Source organism: Mesoplodon bidens (genome assembly GCF_964165515.1).
Source record: "Mesoplodon bidens genome assembly, chromosome: 15".
In the NCBI taxonomy this organism is placed as follows: domain Eukaryota; kingdom Metazoa; phylum Chordata; class Mammalia; order Artiodactyla; family Ziphiidae; genus Mesoplodon; species Mesoplodon bidens.
This window is the reverse complement of record NC_138171.1, coordinates 69,866,579-69,892,346: the sequence shown is the minus strand read 5'-3', so window position 1 is coordinate 69,892,346 and position 25,768 is coordinate 69,866,579. Positions and strand designations below refer to the sequence as shown.

Genomic DNA, 25,768 nt, shown 5'->3' with positions numbered 1-25,768 from the left:
GCGCAGCTCCTAAATGTCACCTGTGCGCCCACCAGAGCAATGGTTGCAGGAGTCCCCGCCCCGCCCCCTCCCCGCAGAGCATCCTGTAGTCAGCTAGTGGGGGTTGCAGGCGCCTGTTAATTCCCTGAGTTCAGGTGAGTTATTTATTCTCTAGAAGGAGAACTCACGTCCCCTTGGCTGAGCCAAGAAAAAGAATTTCTACTTGATTATAGCTCTACAGTTATAAAAAATATTTAGTTTGGATTTAGATAGCTGTTTTTGTTCTCATTTTATTGAGTACCTTGGTCCTTGATTTGGTTAATGAGGACAACGTGGCCAAATGGAGGTTCGATAAGATAGTACTGTTTTAGAGTTAGTTACTTCTGACAGGTGCAATTGGGACATATTCACTTTGTTGATTTATTTTTATCCTAACTGATACTAACATGGTAATAAATAGTCACGGAGTCAACATTTTTGATGTTGTTTTGAAAGTAAAATGAAAGAAATATAATATATGAAGACTCCTCACTTTTACTTTGGAGTATGCAAAGGTTTAAAATTAAATCAAGGAGGCAAGTACATTGAATTAAAAAGTGTCTGTATTGGGCTTCCCTGGTGGCGCAGTGGTTGAGAGTCCGCCTGCCGATGCAGGGGACACGGGTTCGTGCCCCGGTCCGGGAGGATCCCACATGCCGCGGAGCGGCTGGGCCCGTGAGCCATGGCCGCTGAGCCTGCGCATCCGGAGCCTGTGCTCCGCGACAGGAGAGGCCACAGTGGTGAGAGGCCCGCGTACTGCAAAAAAAAAAAAAAAAAAAGTATCTGTATTGTAGTACATCATCTATGGCATACTTCTTTAAAAGACATAGTCACTACAGCTATAGTTCGCTAGTCAAGAGGTTCTTCATTTTCATTTTTCTTACTCGAAGCTTAGTAAATCTTCACAAGTGCTGTTATCATCTGTTATCAACTATTATAGTGCTGATTTTGTGATTCTTCCTAGAAAATTGGGACACGATACATTTTTAATCTTGCATAAAACGATCTCAGAGGCTGTCAACATTTTAGTTCGCCCACTTGACTTTTGAGTGTGCTCATTTCAGTTCCTCTGGTCAGTTTGTGCATCTGTTTTGAGATGCTGTGTTAATGGATTTCGTCCACAAGTGAGCCAGCTCTGTTTGTCCCCAGATCATTGGTGTCTGTGCTGTTGAATGGAGAGGAGAGCTAAGAGGGGCTGTAGGTCTAGAAGGTGGAGAAGCTCCACCCTTGTCAGCGGGTTGACAGCCCAGAATGTCCTGACTCTGTGTAAATGATGACACGTTGTTATGCCGCAGCAGTGCCTCCGGGCAGTAACTCCCTACAGGGTAGCCTGGATCCGTGCTCCCCACAATTCTCTAACGATGGTACAGGACAGGGGACTTGTATCCTAAAGGCAGAGTGTAGAGCAGTTGGTGTACTTTCTAAATTTTGTTGGAAATCTCAGTTTTTATCCTAAGAATTTCCTTAGGTTTTGTATTCTGCTGCATATTGTATTTCTCATATTGAAAACCCATGCTCCTGGAAGGTGTGCAGTGTTGGCCACATGCCTTTGCCCCTTTGCTGGCTGCCCTTTGGGTGGTACTGGCTGCCTCCTGTCAGCAAGGCCTTCATGTCGGCAAAGCTGGAGACTCAACAAGAGCCAGGTCATTCTTTCCAGCCGCTGTCTGACCCAGGGCCCCGGCCCTCTCTGCCGGCCCCCAAAGGTTCCTCACCCACAGGCAAGGATCCTGTCTTATCTTTATAAAAAATTTTTGAGGGGGTGTCAAAAAGAAATCTGCAGAAGCCTTTCTGATTCATAAATTTCCAAATCTGCAATATTAATATGTAATAGCAATTATTTTTCTAGAAAAGGTCTTTCAAGGATCAGTATTTAAGTAATTCTAAGGGGTGAACTAGAATAAATTTGAGTATGTGTTGGTACCACTTGTCTTATTGAAATACCTCAAAGGTGAAATTAATATCATTCCCTTTAAACAAAATTTGTTCAGGTTTATCTGTTTAATTATATCTTCTCATGTAAAATTTGTTGATTCTAAGGTATTTTTGACAAACGCTGCAAACGTCTTTTTGTTGGAACCGTGTGTGGAAGTTCCCATGCTCTTGAAGGAGCAAGTTGATGCGTGTAAAGCTGTTCTGATTATTTTTAGGCGCATGATAATGGAGCTTACAATGAATAAAAAGACATGGTGAGTATCTTTTCAATTAATTAACATTCTAAAACAGATGTTTCTGTTTTCAACGTAATAATTAAAATGCTAAAGCCTCCGTTTATTAAATAGCTCTACAAAGTGAACGATGAGATGATAATCAGTCTTTTGTAACAGAATTATGAAGGTAAGTATCCAGTACTTTGATAGTTCATTTATTTTCATTATTGGTTTTAAAAAAAGTTCTCAAATTAAGAGTAAGTAGTCATATTACTTAATAGTAGATTTTTCCATTTTAAACTGTCCTCAGACAGTTTTTGGAAAAGCAGTAGCTGACGTTTCATAATATCATTCTTCATAATCCCAGGAGGGTTGGTTAATTGCTCCAGAATACTTTTAACTGATTTGATTGTTTTAAACTTGAAGTTTTAAATTCATTTTAGAAAAAACAATTATTTTAAGTGATAAATTGTCAGAGTGCAGTGCAAAATATAGTGGCGTCATTAAAATACACTTATGTGAAGTGTTTTCCTCCTGGTCGTTCATTTTTGTTTGGTGTCTTTGTGTTTATAATGTCCCAGAGGTAAGCAGTGCATTAGAGTTTCCCGTGATGAGTGTCTGCACATCCCTCCAGCTCCTAAGGTTTGGGGGGTGGGGGGCAGCCTCTCCCTTCTGCTTCTCCAGTCTGGTCCTTGCAGGTTCCTCCCGCCCAGGCAGCACCCTCCCTACCTGCTTGGCAGTGGTCAGCACCCTCCGACCCGGGCTTGTGGCACCTGCCTCCCGGAAATGCTCGGCGTCCCCGTTCCCAGGCCTGTGCTCTGGAGGCTGGAGCCGGCGCTCAGGGAGCCGTGGGGGTGAGGTGGGACTGAGCCCGCAGGGCCTCCAGGGCCTTGCGTCCAGCCCTTTTCTTTCTCAGATGAGGGGGAGCGGGCCCAGAGGAAGCCGGTGGGCAGAAGGTGCACAAATACAGGAACCACAAATGTCAACATGATCATTTGAAGCTGTACCTTCCGGTGTCATCTTTCCCAGACTTTTAACTTGCCGAGAAGCTGTTGCTAAAGCATCACAGGGATGAACAAGGCAATTTAAACAAAGTTAAAAGCTGTGTCAGTAATGTTGAAAGCCATGAGAAATGCTGGAAGCTTTCAACTGAAATATCTGCTCCTCATACCAGTTGTATCAAGTGTTTTTGATGCTTTTTTTTTCCTTTGAAAACTCTATATGAATTCTATATACCAGTGTATCAGTAATATTTTGATATTTTTGATAATCTTTTTTGGGGTGAAAATTCTAGGAAATAAAATTAAACAATGCTTCTCTGTTTCTTTAATAATTCAGAGATTTCCAGGTAAAACTATAAAAAATCAAAATATAGGAATAGATGAAAATACTCACCGAAAAAAAAAAAAATAAAGTCAGTAGAGCATAGACCAGGGATGCGATCTATTTCCCTAGCAGATTTTCCTGTGTATTGAAGTACCAGATGATCAGTGAATTCCCTCCCTCCCTTCTTTCATCTGGTAAATAACTAGGGAGCTTCTACTGTGAGGATAGAGGGTAAACTAGACAGACAGGGTCCCTGCCCTCCCAAGGCATCCGTCCTCATAGGCCTGAGAGACGTGATGAACACAGAAGGGGGGTCAGGTGGGGTTCAGCGCTAAGAACCGTGGAGCTGGTTGGGGTGGGAGTGCGCAGGGTGGGAAGACCTCTCTGAGCGGAGCCCAGAGGGAAGAGCATCCCCATGAGGAGGAACTGCAGGTCACAGCTGGTGGGCTCCGGGCAGGACGAGATGGCGGCCAGTGCAATGGGGGGCACCCCAGGCCAGGGGGCACAGGGCCCTGCGGGCTGCAGGAAGGTCCCCGCTACCTCTGCTTGTGCGCAAGAGTGTGACACGACCCGATTTATGTTTCCAAAAGATCTCTGGCTGCCGCGCGGAGAGAGACAGTGCCTGGAGCGCAGACTCTGTGGCGGTGGTTGACGGTGGCTGAGACCAGGCTGTAGCCCGGCAGGTGCCGAGTAGTGGCCCCCAAAGAGGGGCTAGCCGGTGTTAGTGAGTAGGTGTGCAAGGAGATGGCAAAGTAGAGAACAAAGAGGCAGCAAGAGCCGCTCCTCCGCCACTCGGGCAGCACACATGGGCCGTCCTGGGCTTGCTCTTCAGGCAGGTCCCCTTTGAGAGGAGTGACCAGAGTTAATGTTTCACAAAACACAAAGGAACAAGCGGAGGTCAGAACTGTTAGCAAAGATTTTTCCAAACTGGAGGTAGTTTCCCCCCCTGCATTCTCTTCCAGAAGACTCCGTGTGGGAATGTTGTGGTTCCCAAGCTTTCTTAGGTTCAGAAGTTAAACCTGCCCTGTGTCTGTGTCGGTCTTTGCCTCCGTCAGGTCTGCATTTTTTATAACAGTTCCCATGACTGAGGTTTTATTTGAAAGTTACTACGTTTCTTGTTCTCATGTTCGCATGATGGGTGTGGAAGGGGCTGTTTTTCCTTGTCTTGAGCATCACACAAGGTGTGCAGCAGAGGCGACCCTGGGTGCAGCCCTCCCCTCCCCCTGTGACAGGGCCCGGGGGACGCTGACCGGGGCGAGCACAGGCTGTCCCAGCCCTGAGCCATTTCTCCCCTCATCCTCCTCAAAGTCGCCGGCTGCTCCAGCCGTGCATGCCCCGATCCTCTGGCCGCACAGCTCTAGTCCTGAGCCTGCAGGGTCCGTGGGTAGGGGGCCGGGCGGGCAGGCAGAGCAGAGCACAGTGGGAACGGGCACCCGCAGAAACCAGGACGGAGGTCAGACAGGGTCAGCCACCAGGAGGGCAGGAGACCCTGGAGAAGTTTAATGAGGTCCAGCATCGTGTTAAGAGAAAACATTGTTCTCAGAAATGTGAGAAAACTATAAAGGAACCATGATTTGAGATCTCATTATCCAACCTGGACCAGATTACTTTGTCCACTTCTTGGTTTTATCACTGAAGAGCCAGGCCAAGGAGGAAGTTACAGAGATGAACGAACGGTTCGTGCTCAAGACCTCGAAGAAGTAGTTAAAGGGAACGGGGTGATTTCCCTCCATTAACCGAAGATAACGTGTTCTCCATTTCCATGGCATCTGGGGGGAGATATGAAGAATGTAACTCAGCTCTGAGAGAAGAATGCCCTTTGCCTGTGCTAGAGAACTTAGCATCATCAGCACAATTAGCGGTGCTATTTTGTGTCTCTAGTGTTTTATACTCTTTAAAGACTTTTTACATAAAACGCCATCTCCGGGACTTCCCTGGTGGCGCAGTGGTTAAGAATCCACCTGCCAATGCAGGGGACATGGGTTCGAGCCCTGGTCCGGGAAGATCCCAAATGCCGCGGAGCAACTAAGCCCGTGTGCCACAACTACTGAGCCCACTTGCCATAGCTACTGAAGCCCCTGCGCCTAGATCCGTGCTCTGCAACAAGAGGAGCCACCGCAATGAGAAGCCCGTGCACCGCAATGAAGAGTAGCCCCTGCTCGTTGCAACGAAGACCCAACACAGCCCCCCCAAAAAAAAAAAAAAAAAAACCACGGTCCGAGGAGTGCTGTGATGGAGACGTTGTGACCGCGGTTCCGGGGGGTGCCCTGTTTGCAGAGTCAGGATCTTCCAGGCACAAAGCTCCGTGCCCTAAGCATCCAGTGGTGACCTTTCCCAGCCCTCCTACCTGTGGGAGTGCTGTGGAGCGCGGCCACCCGCCATTGCTGACGGCAGACCTCCCCAGGACGAGGACCAGAAAGTCCGTGTTGTTTACTGTCACACAGAGAGATAGGGAGGCCACTCAGTTTAAGTAAAATAATGGATGTGAAAATCTGAGAGTGCTGCGTAAGTTCAGTAGGCACAGCTCTCCCCGTGTGCCGTAGGTGCTGGCACAGGTGGAGAAAACGCGTTGCCTCCATTTTTACAAGGCAGGGGTCAAGCTGGGATGAAACCTGGGTTGTCCTGTCTACTGATGTGGGCACAGGAGGCATATTTTTAGAACTGTGGTGTACATAAGCTAGCTTATTTTGATAAGTATGGTATTCATTATGTAATGGGCATTCAGATACTTCTGAATGATATGTGATTATCAATTTTGCTGAATCCTTAAGAGAATTTCTTGTACCTATAAATGTAAGTGCCTTGGAGATGTGATTAATAATATGAGCTTTTATTTTGGGTGGCCCAGGGAACAGATGTTGCAAATACTACTCAGGATAACAGAAGCTGTCATGCAGAAGCCAAAGGATAAACAAATAAAGGACTTGTTTGCCCAGAGCTTGGCAGGGTTACTGTTTAGGGTAAGTCTTTTTTATTAAAACACTGCAAATGCAAGAAATGAATTAGATTTTACAGCAAATTCGTTTTAATCACTGAGAATTTCAAGAGTAAAATTAGACTGACTTTAAATTTCTAGAAATTTAATTAGAAAATTTCCTTCTTAGCTTTGTCTTGAAGGTTGTGATCTTGTCTTTACAATTAGTGCTGGTCTTCTTTTAGTCCTTCCCACCTTTCTGCCATCTACTTCCTCTTTTGATTTGCTTAAGGTTGCTAGAAATTAGGAAGATGACAAGAGCTGATGCCCTTGGTGTTGGGCCAGATAGATTTGAAGAGGTGAAGGATGGACAGAGCATGGGAATAGGAATAGGATGGGAGAGGTTCGGGCTAGAGATAAACGTGTGAGGGCCATTGATGTGCTGAGCGATTGTGATTAAAGCCACAGGGCTGGGTGGGACCACCTGGGGAGGGAGAGTGTGTCAGAGAGAAGAGGGCCATCTGCCGATGGTCACATGGAGAGGGCCAGCCAGAGATGCTGAGGAATGGTGGCCAGTGAGCTGGGAGGGTAACTAGGGGTGCATGTGTCCTGGATGCCCTGAGAGCAGTGCTGAGTAAGAGGAGACAGCCAGTCGACCGTTGGCTTTGCCAAGATGCTGGTGGCTGAGAATGTTCTAGGGGAATGAGGCCCACCTGGAGTGGATAGAGGAGAAAGTGAGAGCTGGGCAGTGGAGGTCCCAGCTAGAGTCACGGCTTTGCAGAGGGAATGGTGTGGAAGGGAGGGGGGAGGAGGAGGTGAGCTGGAGCCAGCGGGGGTGTGGGGAGCAGGGTTTCAGGAAGGTGGCGGTAAAGTATGCTCGCTCACCAGTGGGGATGATCCAGGGAGGGAGAGTAGCATCGTCTGGGGCAGAGAGAACCTCGGAGGTGAAGTCCTGGACCAGGTGACGAGCTGGGTTGGCCCCCAATGGGAGCGGAGAGTCAAGGAGATGGCTGTGGTTCCTGCATCTCATGGCGAGAAGGGTCCAGCGCAGGGGTCTCTGACGTCACCCTGAGGGGCAGAGAGGAGAAGGCAGGGGAGGAACTGGCGGCCTGGGAAGAAGTCGAAAGGGTCCTGAGGGCGGCAGCCTGTTGCCGCATTGCTCTTTCCTAGAATCACTAACATTTATGGAATGCATAGTAGTTATGAAATATTTCTGGAAGAGAGCAGTGTGAAAGAATGTGACGTTCTATCCAATAAAGGCCGTGGTCCAGTGGATGGGCCTGACTTTGAGTAATCCAACAGGAGAACGAGGGTGGACCATGAGCTGGGAGTGACACTGCAGGGAGAGAGGTGGCTGCCCTCCTCGGGGACTGGAAGGTGGTTTTGGAGGTGATGTGTTAAGAGCATATCCAGAATACAGGTAGGTTCTGTAGGTGAAAGTGCCAAAAAAGAGAAATTTGTACTCTAAATAAAGCCAAATATTCCCTTTGTAACACAAGAGAACCCAGCTGTTCATATTAATTTTGAACACTTTACTATGACTGAATGATCTTGACCTGATGAGAAACGTATGAAAGGCTGCAGAAATAATTGGCATGAACTCAGTTAGCTCCTCATGGTATAAGCACCTTTAGTCTGATTACCTTGCCTTCACTGGATGGGTGAAGTGGTCTGCACGCCCTTCTGTGTGTCCAGCTTTGCTGTGCTCTTGCCTGTAGGGTGGCACTGACCACCTGCCTTGCGGTCTGCCTGGACAGACAGACCCTCTACTCACCTTGCTCTGACTCTGGAGCATCTCACTGTTTGACCTTCCTGACCTCCCCTTCTTGATGGGACTGGAGCTGCCATGTGACATGGACGGGGGCCGGGCTTAGGCCGGTGGGTGCCTGGGCCCCGCTTCTCACCAGTTGTCTAGTCCCACGTCTATCGTGGGTCTTGGAATTAGAGTGAGAACTTGTCACTAAACTAAGCAAGAGTGTATCGTGGAGTGTGGTTTCTGTTTGTTTGGTTTGGGTTTGGGGAGGGGGGCAGAATCCTCCTCATTAATGGAGAAGTCTTGTCAGATCTTACTCGAAGATTAGTTTTGAGTCCATGATTATTAATGATTTTGATGTCGTTGTTGTTATTATTTTGGCAGTGGTTCAGTGCATCCAGAGGAATGCTTACATTCATTAAGAGCTAACCATAAAGTAGCAGAGAGAAGGTGTACTTTTTAGACTTAGACGGATTCTGGGTTCTGACCCCAGCTCTGGTACTTCCTGGCTTGTGTGGCCTTGAGCAAATCACTTCATCTTTCTGAATCTTGTCCCTAATCTGCCACAATCAGGAAAGGGCTCCTTCCTACCTTCCAGGGTTGTTGGAAGAATCAGAGAGGATGAACCTGGGATTTATGGTCATCTGTTGACCTCCCAAGTCCTTTTGTGAGACCCCAGGAGGAGGGAAATGTGAAAGGTCAGGGCAGATCTGCCAGGCAGTCAAGCGGCTCCATCTTAGTCCCATCCTACAATTAAAATGTGCTGTCTGGGGCTTCCCTGGTGGCGCAGTGGTTGAGAGTCTACCTGCTGATGCGGGGGACACGGGTTCGTGCCCCGGTCTGGGAGGATCCCACATGCCGCGGAGCGGCTGGGCCCGTGAGCCATGGCCGCTGAGCCTGCGCGTCCAGAGCCTGTGCTCCACAACGGGAGAGGCCACAACAGTGAGAGGCCTGCGTACCAAAAAAAAAAAAAAAAAAAAGTAAAAAGTGCTGTCTGACCATGATTTGTGTGGTCACGCTGCCGGTCTACAATTGCCAGATACTTGATTTTTAAATTTTTGAATAAAGAGACTGTTGACGGGGACGGGGAACTTTAAGTTGCCATTATCCTTTTATCTTTTTCTATTTTTTCCTTTAGCGTTTAGTTTTTTTCTCTGTCGGTAGATAAGTTGGGTTGGCAAATTTTCTTGAAATGATAGTTGAGTTTTACTTAGTTTTAAATACTTACCAAGTAATGCTGATTGCCATAAATGATGCTTTACATACTTCCATCAGTGCTAACTGTGCCTCCTGCTTGAAGCTCGGAAGTATATAAGGAAACTTGGACTTCGGTCCTTCTGTTTATAGCCTGAGCCAGTACCTTAAAATTATGTCATCCCTAGGGCTTCCCTGGTGGCGCAGTGGTTGAGAGTCCGCCTGCCGATGCAGGGGACGCGGGTTCGTGCCCCGGTCTGGGAGGATCCCACATGCCGCGGAGCGGCTGGGCCCGTGAGCCATGGCTGCTGGGCCTGCGCATCCGGAGCCTGTGCTCTGCAGGGGGAGAGGCCACAACAGTGAGAGGCCCGCCTACCGCAAAAAAAAAAAAAAAAAAAAAAAAAAAAATTATGTCATCCCCTAAGTGAGGTGGGTAGAGAGACATAGAAAGTGGTTGGTTAGGAAACTTTGTAAGAAAAGAAGTGATTTCCCAATGAAGGTGTCTTCTATACGTCTTGTGTGCCAAGACATACTTGATAAAACATGCCTTTTAGTGCCGAAGGATGAAATTAGGGATGCTCTTATTCAGCTTTTTATCTTTAGAGAGAAATAGGACTCCAGAAAAGCCACGTAAATTGTCCAGGTCACAAACCAGGTTAGTGACAACCGAGTCTGCGGCCCTCTCTTTCCCTCTTCCTGTTAGAAAAGGGAAACCTGTGCAGCGGGGGCCCTGGGCTTACGTCTGCTGACTGTCCTCAGCTGTGAACGAGAATGAGGTGTGATGTGTGATGATGCACGTGTTTGTGAGATTTGCGGAGGTGAAGCCTATAAGATGCAGGAAGTCATGGTTCAGTCCTTGTTTAATAATTAGTCAATAAAGCGAGGCCAGTGCAGGACCCAGTGGGCATCTTATACACACACCTCTGCTTTTAAACCTGAAGCCAGCTCCGTGACCACATGTGAGGCTGAGTCCTGGCGACTCGGCCAGTCTCGGCATTCTCCTACTCTGGAAGGTGATATGTATATTTTTTAATTTATTTTATTTTATTTCTGGCTGTGTTGGGTCTTCATTGCTGTGTGCGGGCTTTCTCTACCTGCGTCAAGTGGGGGCTACTCTTCGTTGTCGTGCGCGGGCTTCTCATTGCGGTGGCTTCTCTTGTTGCGGAGCACGGGCTCTAGGTGCGTGGGCTTCAGTAGTTGTGGCGCGTGGGCTCAGTAGTTGTGGCTCACGGGCTCTAGAGCACAGGCTCAGTAGTTGTGGCGCACAGGCTTAATTGCTCCACGGCACGTGGGATCTTCCCGGACCGGGGCTTGAACCCGCGTCCCCTGCATTGGCAGGTGGATTCTTAACCAGTGTGCCACCAGGGAAGCCCCTGGAAGATTATATTTTTGATCTACCATTTATTAATTTTATTGTTTATATGCACTTTATGGTAATGACCTGAAACTCATTTTGAAAACAGGAGTGTGAAAAATGAATAAACAGAAGCTGGCATTTTAGTCAGAATAAAAATGTATAATAAAGTACTAATAACAATAAATGGTAACATTTTAATTTTTCCTTTTGCATTGTCCTTAATTTTTAAAAAATTAATTCATCTTAGAACCAGCTTTTAAATATGAGTGTTTAGAACCTTGTTTTCAATATACTCAACTATTTTAGCTCAACTTTAACATTTTTACCCCTTTAAAAAGTGTAGTTAACATACGGGCTTCCCTGGTGGCGCAGTGGTTGAGAGTCCGCCTGCCGATGCAGGGGACACGGGTTCGTGCCCCGGTCCGGGAAGATCCCACATGCCGCGGAGCGGCTGGGCCCGTGAGCCATGGCCGCTGAGCCTGCGCGTCCGGAGCCTGTGCTCCGCAACGGGAGAGGCCACAACAGTGAGAGGCCCGCGTACCGCAAAAAAAAAAAAAAAAAAAAAAAGTGTAGTTAACATGAATTGAAACAGAGAACAGGTACATTGTCATGAGGGTCACTTTATATATGATTTTTCAGGTGGTCAGAGATGGCTTGTCTAGGTACAGACTCCTTTCTTTTTCTCAAAGTTTTCCTAGGTCTGTATTAGAAAAATTTCTCTTTTAATTAAAAAGCAGTCTACGACCATACCACCCTGAACCTGCCTAATCTCATCTAAATTAAAAAGCAAATTCACCCCCATCCCATGCACAGTACAACTCCTGACAGCAGTGGGAGCCTATTTGCATCTGGGTTGGGCAGAGACATTGGCGAGTTGGCACCTTACCTGGCATTTAGCTCTGACAAAAGATCAGGGAGGTTACCCAGACTTTGGCTATAAAGATTCTCTCTACTAAGATTAGGAAAGCATCTGGGGCTCATCTGAGATGGACTTGGCACTTCTTTCAAGGGAGATACATTTTGTTTTTTTGTTGTTGTTTGGTTTTTTTTTTAAGATTTATTTTTTTATTTATTTTAGTTTTAGGCTGTGTCGGGTCTTAGTTGAGGCACGCGGGATCTTCGTTGAGGCATGCGGGATCTTTTGTTGTGGTGTGCAGTCTTCTTTCTAGTGGTGTGCGGGTTTTCTCTTCTCTAGTGTGGCGTGCAGGCTCCAGGGTGCGTGGGCTCTGTAGTTTGCAGCACGCGGGCTCTCTAGTTGAGGCGCATGAGCTCAGTAGTTGTGGAGCGCGGGCTTAGTTCCCCAACCACGGATTGAACCCTCGTCCCCTGCGTTGGAAGGCGGATTCTTTACCACTGGACCACCAGGGAAGTCCCGGGAGATACATTTTGAGTTGAATTTTAAAGGATGCGGAATATTTTGGCAGAGGTAAGGAGCTGGGCACCTTGGAGGTAAGGAAATACCCAGAATACATGCATAATTGTCTTGTAGGGTTGCCCCTGCGAGCAGCTGTAGTACTGTGCACCGTGAGACCAGGGGGACTGAGGGACTCTTAGGGAAACGAACTCCGATGCGGGAAATGCAGGCTGCTTCCTGGAGGTTGGGGATGGGTGACATCAGGGACACCCAGGAGGAAGTGACGTCCAAGTTGTGACCTGAAGAGTGGGCAGAGGTTAAAGAAGCAAAATGAGGAAAGAGAGGGAGGGAAGGGTATGTGCAGAGGCCGAGAGCAGAAGAGGCCAGGTGGAGGGCCTGGAGGGCCTGGAGGGCTCTCAGTGGAGGAAACAGTTCTTTTCACAACTACGCTGCATGGCAGGTGCCTGCAGGACGTGGCACGTGGGCTACGAGTGAGCAGAGAGAAGGGTCAGGAAACCAGCATTTCGAGAGGTCTGGGTTGAACGTGGACAGTGAGCAGATGGTCACTGGAGCCATGAGAACGGGGACCAAAACTAAGCAGAAGGTGGGGTGGCAGAGGATGGAGTGAGTGTGAACGATGGAGCGAGTGTGGGCCATTCTTTCAAGAAATTTGGCTTTGAAAGGGGAAGAGGGGGCTGCAGCTCGAAAGGGACATCAGGGCTCAAGGGAACTTCTGTGGGTTTTTTTTGAGATAAGGAAGAATTGGACCATGTTTGCATGCTGATAGGTAGGAGCTGGGGAAATAGGATGGGCAGGGGGTCAAGGTGAGGTGGGGTTAACAGAAATGCAGAGTCTGAGGAGGAGGCCGGGAGCAGGGGTCAGGGTCGGGGGACACACAGGAGAGCAGGGCCCCCTCCCTGCATGGCCTGCAGTCGGGGAGGAGCCAGGCAGATGCAGGCCTGGTGGGCAGAGGTCCAGGGCATTGTTTCCTGGGGTCTGTGCTCTGAAGTCTGCTTTGAGCTCATCTGCTGCCAGTCAGGCAGGAGCTGGTGGAGGTGGAGGTTTACCTGCAGAAGACAAGCCTCGGAGTGGCCCCTGCAGGGAGTGAGGGAGCGAATAGGCTCCCCAGGTCCCGCCAGGACCAGCCACAGACACTAGGATCATTTTGATCAGTGTCTGTTCAAAATGATAACTAATTTCACAGTAGCTCAAATCTTGATTGCAGTGGATCAGATGCATTTTGAGAAATTAAACACAGTATCCCCAAGCATTTTTTATGTTAAAATTCATTTTACTAAGAGTGATTTTCAATGTTTTGTCGAAAGTACACTTCTTCCAAATGGAGATGATTGAATTCTCCTGTTGATTGGTTGTTTTCAGACGCTCATAGTGGCCTGGATCCGCGCAAACCTCTGCGTGTACATCTCTCGGGAGCTCTGGGACGACTTCCTCGGGGTGCTGTCCTCCCTCACGGACTGGGAGGAACTCATCCACGAGTGGACCAGCATCATGGACTCCTTGACGGTGGTGCTTGCCAGGACTGTGTACGGAGTTGAGATGACAAACCTACCTCTGGACAAATTAAGTGAACAGAAGGAGAAGAAGCAGCGAGGCAAAGGTATTTCCTGCCTGGCTGGGTGGCACCGGGCGTATCTGAGTCTGGGGAGGAGTGTGTATTAAACAGCAGGCAGTCGACGCATGGAATTTCATAGTCAGCTGAACCAGCCGTACGGACAGTATCTTTTAACGGTGGTGTTCGATCGCGTCTCCTAGCACTGTGTCCCCTTAGTGAGGATGACGGGACAGGCTGGGAAGAAGGAAGAAGGAGGATTGGGCACAGTAGTGATAGCGGCGGGGGCCGGGTGCACCTTCTCTGCCTTCACCCTCACGGGAGCCTGTGAGGTCCATGCCACTCTCCCCACATCACAGACCAAGAAACTCAAGGACAGAGTCCACAGGGGTTGGCTCACTCGGGGTCACACAGCTAAGAAGCGGTAAAGCCGGAAATCAAAGCCAGGCAAGTCCCACTCAAGGCGCCCCGCTATTTATCATCTACTCTGCTGCCCCACCTTGGGAAGGTGGAGAAGTTCTGAATGCTTCACATGGAGTCATTTTGGCTTTTTTGTGTTTCTGGGTGAAAATTGTTGTGAGACCTGGAGTCAGATCAAGGCGGGAAACCTCAGTGCTGGTCTCTGTTGGGGATGACACTCTGCAGCCCGTCTTCATTACTGCTTTTAAGGCTGTGACGCAGTCCTTGGATTAATTCCCTGTTCTCCAGTTTATTGTGTAAAGATTTTGAGGCCACTCATACAAATACACATAATACAATGGATAAAATACATAAGGACACTGGGGCGGAATGAACAGAGGTGGAGCTCCGTGCATGGATAAAATGCCAGGATGCACGGTGAAGAGCCTCGGTGCTGCTGGGGAGGCGGGAAGGGGGCCACCGCAGATTCAACTCTGATCATCACAGAGTAACACGGGAGGATCACAGAGTGCAAAAGGTGTAAACAAGCTACTTGCTTGGCTTGTCCTGGTCCTGGGACCTGCGAGGAATTTTTCCTCCAGAGACTTACAAAAAGCTGTGGTCGACTACAACCTCGACAGTGGTCTTAGTGTAGATGGTGTCAGTTAGCTTCGCTGTGTGACAAAGCACCCCAAAATATAGCGGCTTCAAATAACACCATTTATTCAGATCATGATTTTATGGGTTGGCAGTTGTGCTGGCCTCACAGCTGCGTTCGCAGTCAGCCGGGCTGTGACATGCTCAGCGAGCGGCAGCTCCACTGCTAGGGGTTAGCCGGCTGTCGGCTGCGCAGTAGGGGTGACGGGGCCGTACATCTTGCATCACCCAGCAGGCTAGCTCAGGCTGTTCACCTAATGGCTTAGGGTTCCAGGAGCAGAGGAGGACACACTCAGATTTTCAGGTACATTTCAGATCTCTGCTTGCTCAGTTTTGCAACCAGAAGTCATGTGCTGAAGCCCAGAGTTAATGTGGGAGAGGATGACAGAGGATGTGGATACGGGGAAGTGTGAACCAATTTTAGTGATTAGTTAACTGCAGAGCCATGTAGTTAATGTGACTGATTCCTAGAGTGTCTTCATTGCAGTCTGTGAGTGGCTTGCCAGGGCACCAATTAGTAAAAGCAAGTCAGTGAGAAACCAAAACTAACTAGTTGATGCATGGGGCGTTCCAGTGGAATTGTCTAATCCCAGTTTAGATTTAGACTGTCTAATGCAATGTTCTCACATACTTCAGCAGAAGATCCTTTTTTCTCCCCAGTTGAAGTTGTAAGGAGACCCTTCCTAAAAAAAATATATTAGATGCAGATTTGGGATTGAAATCAGGGCAGGGAGCCCTGGGCCTCTGTAGTGTCCTCCGTAGCAGCTCTGAGGGCCTCTGTGTAAACCCAGAGTCTGGGAGGGTCTAGGTGCTTCCAGCCAGGAACTTGGCTCCCTGGACTGTGGCTCTCAGTCCAGAAGAGTCTACCTGACTGGGGCGCCTTTCAGGATGGAGGGGAGTGGCTGAGACAGAAAGTAAGGACTTTCTCAAACTAACCATGTTCCCTGCCTCCTGGAATTCTTATAATCCACCCTCCCCTTCAGCCCCCAAAATATTCTCTTCCCTCCCACTATGCGAACACAGATTCATAGGGAGAGATAGGCTTGTCTTAGGAAGGTAAACAACTTCAAAAAATGCTATTTTCAGGAAAGATACAGGACAAATTTAACTATTAATGACCATGGCAAATATTTCTGATTTATTTATTATATTGCCTTATTCTAAAAACACATTTAAATATCCACTATAGAAATACTTGCTGTACAAGCACTAGATTTGTGGAAACAAAGTACACTCTCAGAAGAATCTGGGTGTGACAACGAGCCACAGGTGGCAACCACCAGCCACATCGTACACGTGCAGAAACCTCTAAGCGCCTCATTCTCTTTTCTTCTGTATTTCTTTTGATCCTTGACCACTTACTTAAAATACTTGTCCAGAGCAGTACGAGAGGAGAAAAAAGGTGATTCACAGATCTGCAATATTTTACTATTTGGAGCTTCGCTTAAAATAGGATTTTGTATTGTTTGTAGAATTTCATTAACTTTGCTTATTTGAGTATAATTAGAGTTTATGGGCATAAATTTCTTTCGGGGATTCATGGAGAGGTTGGCATCTACAGGATGGAATACTGTTCTAAAATCAGGATCTCTAATTTACTGGTTTATAGAAGCAGTTTTTGGAGTATCCTGGGAGCAGTGGTGTAACTTCATTTGCTTATGTTGAGGAAGATTTATTCATGTTTTTTTGTATACTGGAATGAGTACTGTGAAGATATGTGAATTTTCATGAGACCGTTGAAGACGCTTGAAAAATACTTTGGCAACCGGAATTTTCAGATTCCTGATATATGAATAACTCCCTAAATAGTAGTATAAGGAACTGGTACCTAATCTGCAGCAAGAGAATCTGCTGACTTATACATCATTCTGTGTATGACGTTTGCTGAGCAGCACAGGCTATGAAAGGAATAACAATGAACTCCGTCTCCGGATTATGTTTCTTGTCTCGTAGGCTGTGTTCCAGATTCTCAGAAAGGAACCAGCGTGGGGAGATCGTTTTCTCTGAGCTGGCGGAGCCACCCCGATGTGGCCGAGCCCATGAGACTCAGGAGTGCCACCACATCCGGGGCGCCAGGAGTTGAGAAAGCGAGAAACGTCGTCCGCCAGAAAGCAACCGGTAAGCACACCTTCTAGTATTTCTCCAAGGAATGGATTTATAGGAATCAAATGTTTTTAAAGTCTTAAAATTCCACGCAGAACTTAAAACACCAGGCCTTTTATTAACTGAGATGTCTCTGTATCTTTTCAACTTTCTGTCTAACTACTTTCTGAATCAGTTTGTGACATTTATTTCTAAGTCCTTCGTTGTGAAAAAGAACTTGAGATGTTAATATCGAGTGAGACATTTGTGCAAAAGAGAGAAAATGGATGTTGTGTTTGACCCTTGAAGAAAATGCATTCTTAGTAATCACACAACCAGTTGCATTGTTGTTATTGTTGAACAATACTGATCTGAAGAGAGGGTGGAAACTTACTCCAGAAAAGAAAAGGGGAATAAGGGCTTAGTTTTCAGGACTGGAAGGAGACATTGACATTTTTTGCTTCTTTGGAAAATGGAGCTTTACATGCCTGTAGATGTTGACCTTACAGGCTGTTAGAATTAACAAGAACCTTGACCGGGAACCTCCAGTTAATCAAACTGTTGCTACAGTTGACTCTTAAAAAGAGAGAACTCTTTAATTAAGCTTGTATATAGTTTTTAATAAGAACAAATAAAGCCCCGAACCTTCCCAGTGACTTTGAGGCTGTAACTTACGTTTAAAACAGATTCCTGTGAGTTTTTCTCAGATTCCTGTAGTTTTTCACATCAATAATACCATGCAATTGTAATTGATATTCAGCATGTTGACCGCAGAGAGAAGGTCCCAGTTTCCTCTGGTCATAAATCAAAGATTCATGGACACTCAACATTTTTTCCAATGCTTATTAGTAAAGGCTTACTACAGACGGCTTAGAACCCTGTTGGAGTTTTAATGAAAATACATTACGCCTTAACCCTAACTCCTCCTTGTTTTTACCATAGTATTTGTTTGTCATTGTCACCTTATTTATACCCTCCTTCTTGCTTCCTCCTCTCCCTGAGGAGAGACCTAGTTTCTGGTAGCAGGCAGCTTTGGGGGAGGCTTATTCACGCATTTCCTTTCTCATCCCAGCTCCTAAAATACCTTTCTTCCATCACTGGATCCTTAAGAGGGATCAGAAGAGAAGTTTGTGACAAAGGTGGCATCATGCCTGAGCCGCCCAGACTTCCTGCTGGCCCTCACAACCCCTGAACTACAGAGGTGATAAAAGTGTTCATTCAAAGCACTTTTTAAAACTTTATTCTCACATTTTAACGAGCAGCAAATGATTGTATATTGCATGTTCCATATGCCACTGCTTGCCCAAAACACAGCCATAGGAGAGATTGCATCTCTGTTTTTCAACAGGTATTCTAGACCAGCAATACGGTAGAGGCGCCAATAGGTTTTAGAAAATCTTCTGTGCCTTTATGCCCGTGCGGTTCTGTTTAGCAGTGTTCTCAGGGGCCTGAAAAGTCATGCAAAGCTAAGAGCTTTTATTGGGTTGGCCAAAAAGTAACATCTTACAGAAAAACCCAAACGAAGTTTTTGGCCAACCCAATACAAAGTCATGTAAAGGTCCTTGTAGAGTATGTCACTTCAACACCATAAACCTGGCCTTTGTAGGGTTCATTCAATTAAAAACACTTGGAAGCATAACCTTTAAAAGATAATGAAGATGAGAGCTATTGAGTAGGACATATCTATTATCTTCATGTATTCTACACACATACATGTATGGATACGTATATATGTGTTTCCTATTTTATATTTTTTAATATTATAAAATATTATGACTCTTGTTGCCTGTGAAAACAGTGGTTTTTGAATATTTTATTATATCATGCTGTTTTATAAATGTAATCTACATAGACTACATGAGCTTTTACTCACTTCTATTATTTTTACATATTTTTAGTCTTTGAAGAAGGCCCAGAACATTTTCATGGTAGATTTTGGTTGTGTTGAGGCCACCTTTTAATGAGGGAAGAGGAAGCAGCTCATGACATTAGTTTGTGCACTGTTATCATGAAGATGTTTATTATGGAAGACCCATTTGAAAGTGACTTTTTTTCCTAATCCCAGTAAGAGAATATTTTAAGATTATTCTATTATAATTTGCCCCACAGACTACACTTAGACTGAGAAAATGTCAGCGATGGTGGCAAGAGGGAAATATAAAATCAGCAATTGTGGAGTAGGGGAGTGACAAGTAATTTAACAGAGAATGTACTCAGGGGGAGTCTTAAGAATGACAGAGTCAGCCTCCATTCCTGAGTATGAATGATGCTAAAACTTTACATGTCTCAAGTGAATGGTTAAAGCAAGTCAATTAATTTTCACACAAAATAATCTATATTTTATTATCTCTAAAATATCTAGTGATCAATTTTGGAAAAATGCACAATTATTTGAATTATAAGAGGAAAACGTTTTAAAGCAACACTCAAATGAAATGTCCCTGACATTGAGCGTTAGACAAATCTTTTAGGAAATTTGAAGTCAATCAGTTTGATGTTTACACGGAAGTCGTTTTCACCTAAATAGTATCTTATACGTTTGTGATTACGCTGTAATCAGTTCTGCAGACAGTTCTATAGAGCTGGGAATTCTGATAGTCAGAGAGTGGGGAAGACAGGAAAGTAAAAAGGTTGTTTTGCTTTTTGCAAATGTGTCACTACCGTTTGTAGTTGTATTCCGTTAATGTTAAATAAAACCACGTGAAAATAATACAGCACGTAAACCTCCATATTTTTGTTTTAAGGATAAAACTGGTTTTACTGATGGTGGTTTCGTATGTTTGAGGCCTATCCTCTTCCTGTGTCCATCCATTTTCTCAAATGGTTTTGACTAGCAGTACATAGAAACTTAAGAACACCATAAATTTTGTACTAAGAAATTGTGGATTTAATAAGCATGAAACGTGATTTAAAAGGATGGGTTTCATGGAGATTTTTTACCTTTTTCTCAAATATCAGATCCTTGAATGTTCAACTTGACTTTTATGTGTTCTGAAGCTTTTAGGCTATTCAGTTTACTAAATGATTTGCTTTTGAATACAGTCGTCTCTCAGTAAACCAATTTTTGAATTATTGATTATTTATGAAACCATTTTAATCTTAGGTTAGATTTTCCCTCCCTCACCATGGCCTTTTTGTTTGGACCCATTAGGAAGAGAAAACTGGTTGTAATGTCTGCCCAAGTAAACAAGCAAGCTAAATGTGAATCTGATGCACAGCAGAAAAAAAGGAAAGGCTCAACATACAAGGCATTATAAAATGAGATCGATTATTTGTGCAAGGCCTGTGCTCCCGTGCCATCAGAATGACTGAAAGTTGGCTGTATTTAGAGACTATCATTAAATACTGTGCTTTGTGCTAACTTCCTTTAAAGTTTGAAATGACCTCCTTTGAATATTTAAAGAGAGACCAGAAAAATTAATAATAATGAAAAGGAAGTGAAAGATCCCGCGGTTCTTCTGACATGATTGTTGCTTTATCTCTCTCCTGGAAGCTAAGCGAAGCCAGTCTATCAGCAGCTGTGCCCACCTCTCTGAGGCTTTGCCCGCCACTAAAAGCGTCCCGCTTCTCCTCCACACCGTGAGCGCTCTCTTCCCTGGTCTATCTTACACCTCTTGCTCTCACAGGCTGTCAGGTACTGTAATGCTGTCTCATGTGGCCCCCCCCATGTCCCTGGGCTGCTCCCGCTTGCCTCTGCGCCTGGCTTCCTTTGTTAATTTCCCCACGTCATGCATGCCTACCTGGCCATTGCACTTTGCCTTTATTTTCAACGAATATCAATTGTTTCTGTGCAGTTAAGACGCTTAGTAGCAATTAGATAGTCAGGCAGAACTTCTGTAACACCACTGGTCTTTGCCTTCCCAGCTGAGCACGATAGTTTTTACGAGGGGAAAACAGCGATGCCTGCCTCGTGTGCCTTCAACAGGGAGCCTACAGAGAGGAAGGAGGTCTTCATAAAATTCTGCAACAGTTCTGAGTGTGCCAATGTTAGCATGTTTGCTGGGCCTCCCCCCCAAAATGAATAAACTGGAAAAATTCTGCAGGCTAGACTTCCTTGGAGTTAGTAAATCATGTAATAATTCATGTTTAAAGGAATGATCAGTTTATACAGATTCATACTGATTATTGAGCTTAGAGTAAAAAAAAAAGATAAAAATTGCTCATTTTCAAAACAAAAGAAATGTTATTCCTGGCCTTCAGCCAGTTAAAATTGAGTTTAGCTACCTGTTGCTTATATACAGTGCACTTTCTGGTTTATTAAGATGTTATAGCACCAGAAGAAATTTTTGGCGTGAACACCTCAACAAAAGGATTTACTTTGCTCTACGGTGAATGATTAGGTCTATGTCTACTTATTTTTCAATGATCCTAAGATGAACTGGATCTTCTTGCTAAAGCGGGAAATATTTCCATGTTCTTTTTATTTTCCAAAAGAAGGTATTATAGACTAGTATTTATTTAATACTGGAGATAGCTTACTTGTGGCTTTGAGTGGCACTAAATCATGTCATACTGTGGTTTAGCAAAGCAAAATTAGCTTCATTCCCCTGATGAGAATCTAAAATATCATATTATTTAATTTCTAGAATATGAGGGAAGACTAAGGACTGTGTTTCTTAGAAAGCTCTTTTTCCCTAGTAAATACTGAAGTTGGAAAATAGTGAGAATGGTACAGGAGAAGATGGCCACCAGTCAGTTAAATTACTGATGAGCCTTAACTGCTTCATAATTTGGTTTTCCAAAAAATACTCCTGCCGGGAGATGATTAATAAAGTATTTAAAATACTTTGGCTTTCTGCTTGGCTGATATACACCCATAAGGAACTTTTTGCATGGTGAAAAGTTTTCTTTCTTCACAACCCATTTTTTTCCATTTTGTTTAAGTTTTTTTAACTACTTTGTCCAGAATGTGTTCTCACAAGAAATCTCTTCCTGTTAGTAATTTCATCTTGGAAGCTTTTTTCTCATTCATTATTATATTTTAGTTGACTCAGATTCTTGATTCCTATATTTACATACACAGTTCCAACAGAAGCAGAATATGATTTAGAGCAGGGGTTCTCAACTGGGGATGATTTGCCCCCCGGGGAACACTTGGCAATGTCGGGAGACATCTGTGGTTGTCACAGCTGGGGTCGTGCCACCAGCATCCAGTGGATGGATGCTGCTAACCGTCCTACAGTGGAGAAGACAGCCACCACAGAGAACCATCTGACCCAAAACATCAGTGATGCTGAGGTTTGAGAGACCCTGACTTAGCGTGGAGTGAAGCAGGCCGTGCTTGGTCTGTGCTTCTCTGCCTCTGCCATCCTCGCTACTGGTTTTACAGAACAAAGGGTGCAGGGACCTAGCACTATGGTGACTTTGAGGACGATCTGCTGATCTGTTTCATCTGAAAACCACAGTCGCAAGCTCCTCCCTCATCTGAAGCCATTTCTTCTTTATCAGAAAAGTGAGCCATGGTCCCGTGTAACTGTCCTATCAAGAGTCTGGGCCCAGAGTGATGCACGTCAGTCCCCAGTCTGAGATTGTACATCTGCCACTGACTGGCACACGAGAGAATTAAATGTGTGCTCCAGTTTGAATTCTGGTGTTAGCATATCTTGCTAACCTTTTGCTAAATACAGATGTAGTAGGCGTACATCCGCATGTGCATAATACACAGGCAATTTCAATGTTGACCTTCTGGCCGCACGTTCTTTACTATAAGATGATAGCTAAGTTTGTTTTCATTTAAGTTAACATTTCTTGGTTTTGTTGCTTGTCTATATGATTATTCAACCCACCAAAATTGTTTTAATAACCGAAACTATAGAGAGGTACTTACCTTCACCCACTATGATGTCTTATTCTGATCCCTTTGGGGCTCTCTGTTTGGTGGCAGCAGAACTTTGGGACAGTCACAACCACCTATATTCCGTTAATTAGTATGAATAGCTGCATAAATGAACATGTGGGGGTGGAACTGGCAGTTTCAGCGATTTCCTTTTTTTCTCCTTTGTGGAGACAATTCTTTCTAGCTGTTTTGCAATTTTAACTGCTTTTATGTTGGGACATCTATCAGTCTGTCACACTTACAGGCCACGCAGACGGTAGATTTTATTTTTCTTTGGGGGAATATTGTAATAGTAGTAATTAGAGGATCAGTGATCTTCCCTCGTTCCAAAAGAGGCTTAACGGGACCTGACTGAAAGTCTCACTTTGTGGCGTCTGCATCTGGTTCTCCGGCTTCCAGGTAGCGCCCAGTTATCAGGATGTGCTTGTGGGCAGGGTTTGGGCTGATTCACCTGTGGTCCTCTTGGGACACGTCAAGATGTTGAGTTGATTTATGTCTCTTGTGCTTTTCATAGGGTCAACTTGGTTTGTGCACAGTGCTTTAAAAGTTAGGAAATGGCACAATGAATTTTGCTTGTGCAACCTCATATGAGGGGTAAATGGAACCCAGAATTTTGATGATTGAAGAATGAGTCTCAGTATGTTTAATAAGATGGATTAAGGAAGCCTTAGATTAAAGAGTGAATGAAATGTCTTTTGAAAAGTAGTCAGATTCCTGAATAAATAGAAGTTTCTGAAGAGTTTACACACTTGATTTAATCATGCCGAGTCTTCTTTCAGTGTGGGAGAAAATGAAGTTAATCCTTTTTCGATCATTTTTCTGGTGCTTTGAATGCGCTTTAGAAAGCAATGATTTAGTAATGGTGTTTGTGTTGTGTTGTAACTTACACTATCAAGAAGCTTGAAAGTTGGTGCTTTCAGAGTTTGGGTTATTGGGTTAGCTCTGCTTGAGAGAAAGTGAATGATTCGGTGAATCTGACATAGAATTCAGCTCTTTGAAGTGATTCAAATTGTGTGATAGTCAACACAGAGAATGCATTAGACCTCCCAGAATTTCTAACGCAATTTTTATATAACCTAGACTGTCCTTTTTATATTTTGCATATCAGATAATCCTCTACCTTGATATTTGCGTATCAGCGTTCAATGGTTTTAATCTGTTATGGAAGCATTTGCTACAGCTGACCCTGCAGAAGGGGCGCAGCCTTAACAAAAATCAAAAGCCAGCAGAGGGAGCTCGAGAACTGTTTAAGAAAGAAAAAGGAGAAAGGTATTTAGAAAATGTTTCTGATATTCATTTGTTCATCTATACAAAACAAACCTTGAGTATATACTTAGTACAAAGTATGAGAAAAGGCCAAAAAGTGTACATATACAAATCAGGGAATTGGGTTTCACTTGTGGGGTAAGGAGAATTTACATCCTTTTTTTCACACTCTGTCAACATAACAGCCAAGTACAGGGACAGCTCAGGGCACCGTCCCCACGCAGCCTGACAGATCCCCGGACCCATGGTTCTCCTCTTCCCTCCCATTCTTCTCGGCGGTTCCCGTCCCACCTCTTCCCATGGTTTCTTCAGGCTTGGACTTCCTCCATCTGAGAAGGCCCTACCGACAGGTTTACAAAAACAGAGCGTTAAAGCCACATCAGGCCAGCCTGTTGGGAGGGCAGACCAGCTGGCCACGGCAGGCTCTTCGTCCGTCTGTTGTCTGAGGACCAGCGGGGACACTAAGCCGTGGTCCCCTGGCTCTGTCGTATCCCACCAGGTGGCGTCGTTCTTCATCTTGAAAAGGATGCTGCCGCTGTTGGCCCCGCTCTTACTTGTTTCTGCTCAGAGGCCAGAAACCAACATCTACCAGTCCTTGGCATCACGTTCAAGGGAATGAAACCCACTCTTCCCACTGTCCGTCAAGACCAGCGGGTGCCAGTTATCTTTTAGAGACGTAGGAAGCTCTTGGGCTCCCTCTGCTGACCTGCTGACGGGGGCGGGCGGCGGGGGGGGTTACAAGCAGGTTCATTAACAAGTAGAAACCCTTCCCAGAAGGTGTTAGGATCTTGCATAACTAGAATAAACAATGAAAGAAGACAGCGGGAAGGATGGTCCGTGGGTCATCTGGCTTCTGTTGCCTGTGGCTGAGGAGCCTGGGAGTACAGCCGAGGGGGCTGGTTTCTGCTCCGGGATGCTGGGCGGAGCATCCCAGAGCACTTAGGACGTCCGGTGTTTCTCGTGGCTATTCAGGAGCAGGGAAGAGCAGAGACAGCCTGGAAAGACGAGGCTGTAACGGGTCTGTCTGTTCCTGCCACCTTCCCTTACTCTGCTTGTCCCCTAAGCCCAGCTTCCCATCAGTATCTGAATGGAGAATGTGGCCCAGGACTTTGCATTCTAAGTGAGGGATCACACACATTTCGTGGTTTTGAGGCCTGGTAACTTGTATCAGGGTACTTAAAAATGGAGTTTTTATGTGGAGAGTAAGAATAAAAGCAGCAGTCCTTCGGTGAAATCCTCTGTGTTATATTTAGAACCTTCCTACATACACCTTCCTGGTTGGGGCCGACCAGCCCTTTGGATTGTGGCTCTGGTGAAAGGGTTACACAGAATGGGGGCACCTTGGTGGCGAGTTGCATTTCAGGTGACACTTCCAGGTAAGAGGGTACAGGCTGAATTTTGATGAGTCCCTTTTTAGAAGGACTGAAACTTCAGCTAATGAAAATTTGGGGAAAATATGGGTGTAGAGTTCCGTGACTGCACGAGGGAGCATGGAGCCTGGGGGGCAGGCAGCGGTGGGGGTCACACGCAGGACCACGTGGCAAGTCCTACAGGAGGGGCGCCTGGGCGGCCCGGGGGAGGTCAGCCTCGAAGGGGGAGCTGCAGGGGATGTGTGGGCGGGGCCTGCTGAAGACTAAAGTGAGGGAGAGCTCGTGGTGGGGTATCAAGCCTGTGCGGTGACCTCTAGGGTCCCTGGAGCGCAAGCCTGACGGACAGTGATGGGGGCCTCAGGCCTCCGCAGGAGGAGTGGCGCGGTCGCATCTCTCTCGTAGCGGGACCTCTCTGAGGCCACAAGTTAGGAGTCTGATGGTGATGCCAGAGCAGAGGGATGATAGAACCCCGGAGCTGCAGAGAGGTGGTGGGGTGAGTCTTCCGCACCTTGGGTTGTCTTTGGA

The 25,768-nt window shown here is 45.8% G+C and overlaps 1 protein-coding gene across 5 annotated transcripts in view; it reads left to right on the top strand.

Annotated features, from left to right (window-relative positions):
- Positions 1-25,768, top strand: part of RALGAPA2 (Ral GTPase activating protein catalytic subunit alpha 2) — a 287,179-nt gene that overhangs the window by 83,137 nt on the left and 178,274 nt on the right. For 4 of the 5 annotated variants that reach the window (XM_081256663.1, XM_081256662.1, XM_081256661.1 and 1 more), the window contains exons 13-16: positions 2,056-2,204; positions 6,340-6,451; positions 13,444-13,681; positions 16,643-16,807. In XM_081256663.1, the coding sequence (XP_081112789.1) occupies positions 2,056-2,204; positions 6,340-6,451; positions 13,444-13,681; positions 16,643-16,807 (664 nt within the window). Of the gene's footprint in view, positions 1-2,055; positions 2,205-6,339; positions 6,452-13,443; positions 13,682-16,642; positions 16,808-20,264; positions 20,406-25,768 lie in introns of all 5 variants that reach the window. The other variant, XM_081256665.1, reaches the window with a different exon arrangement.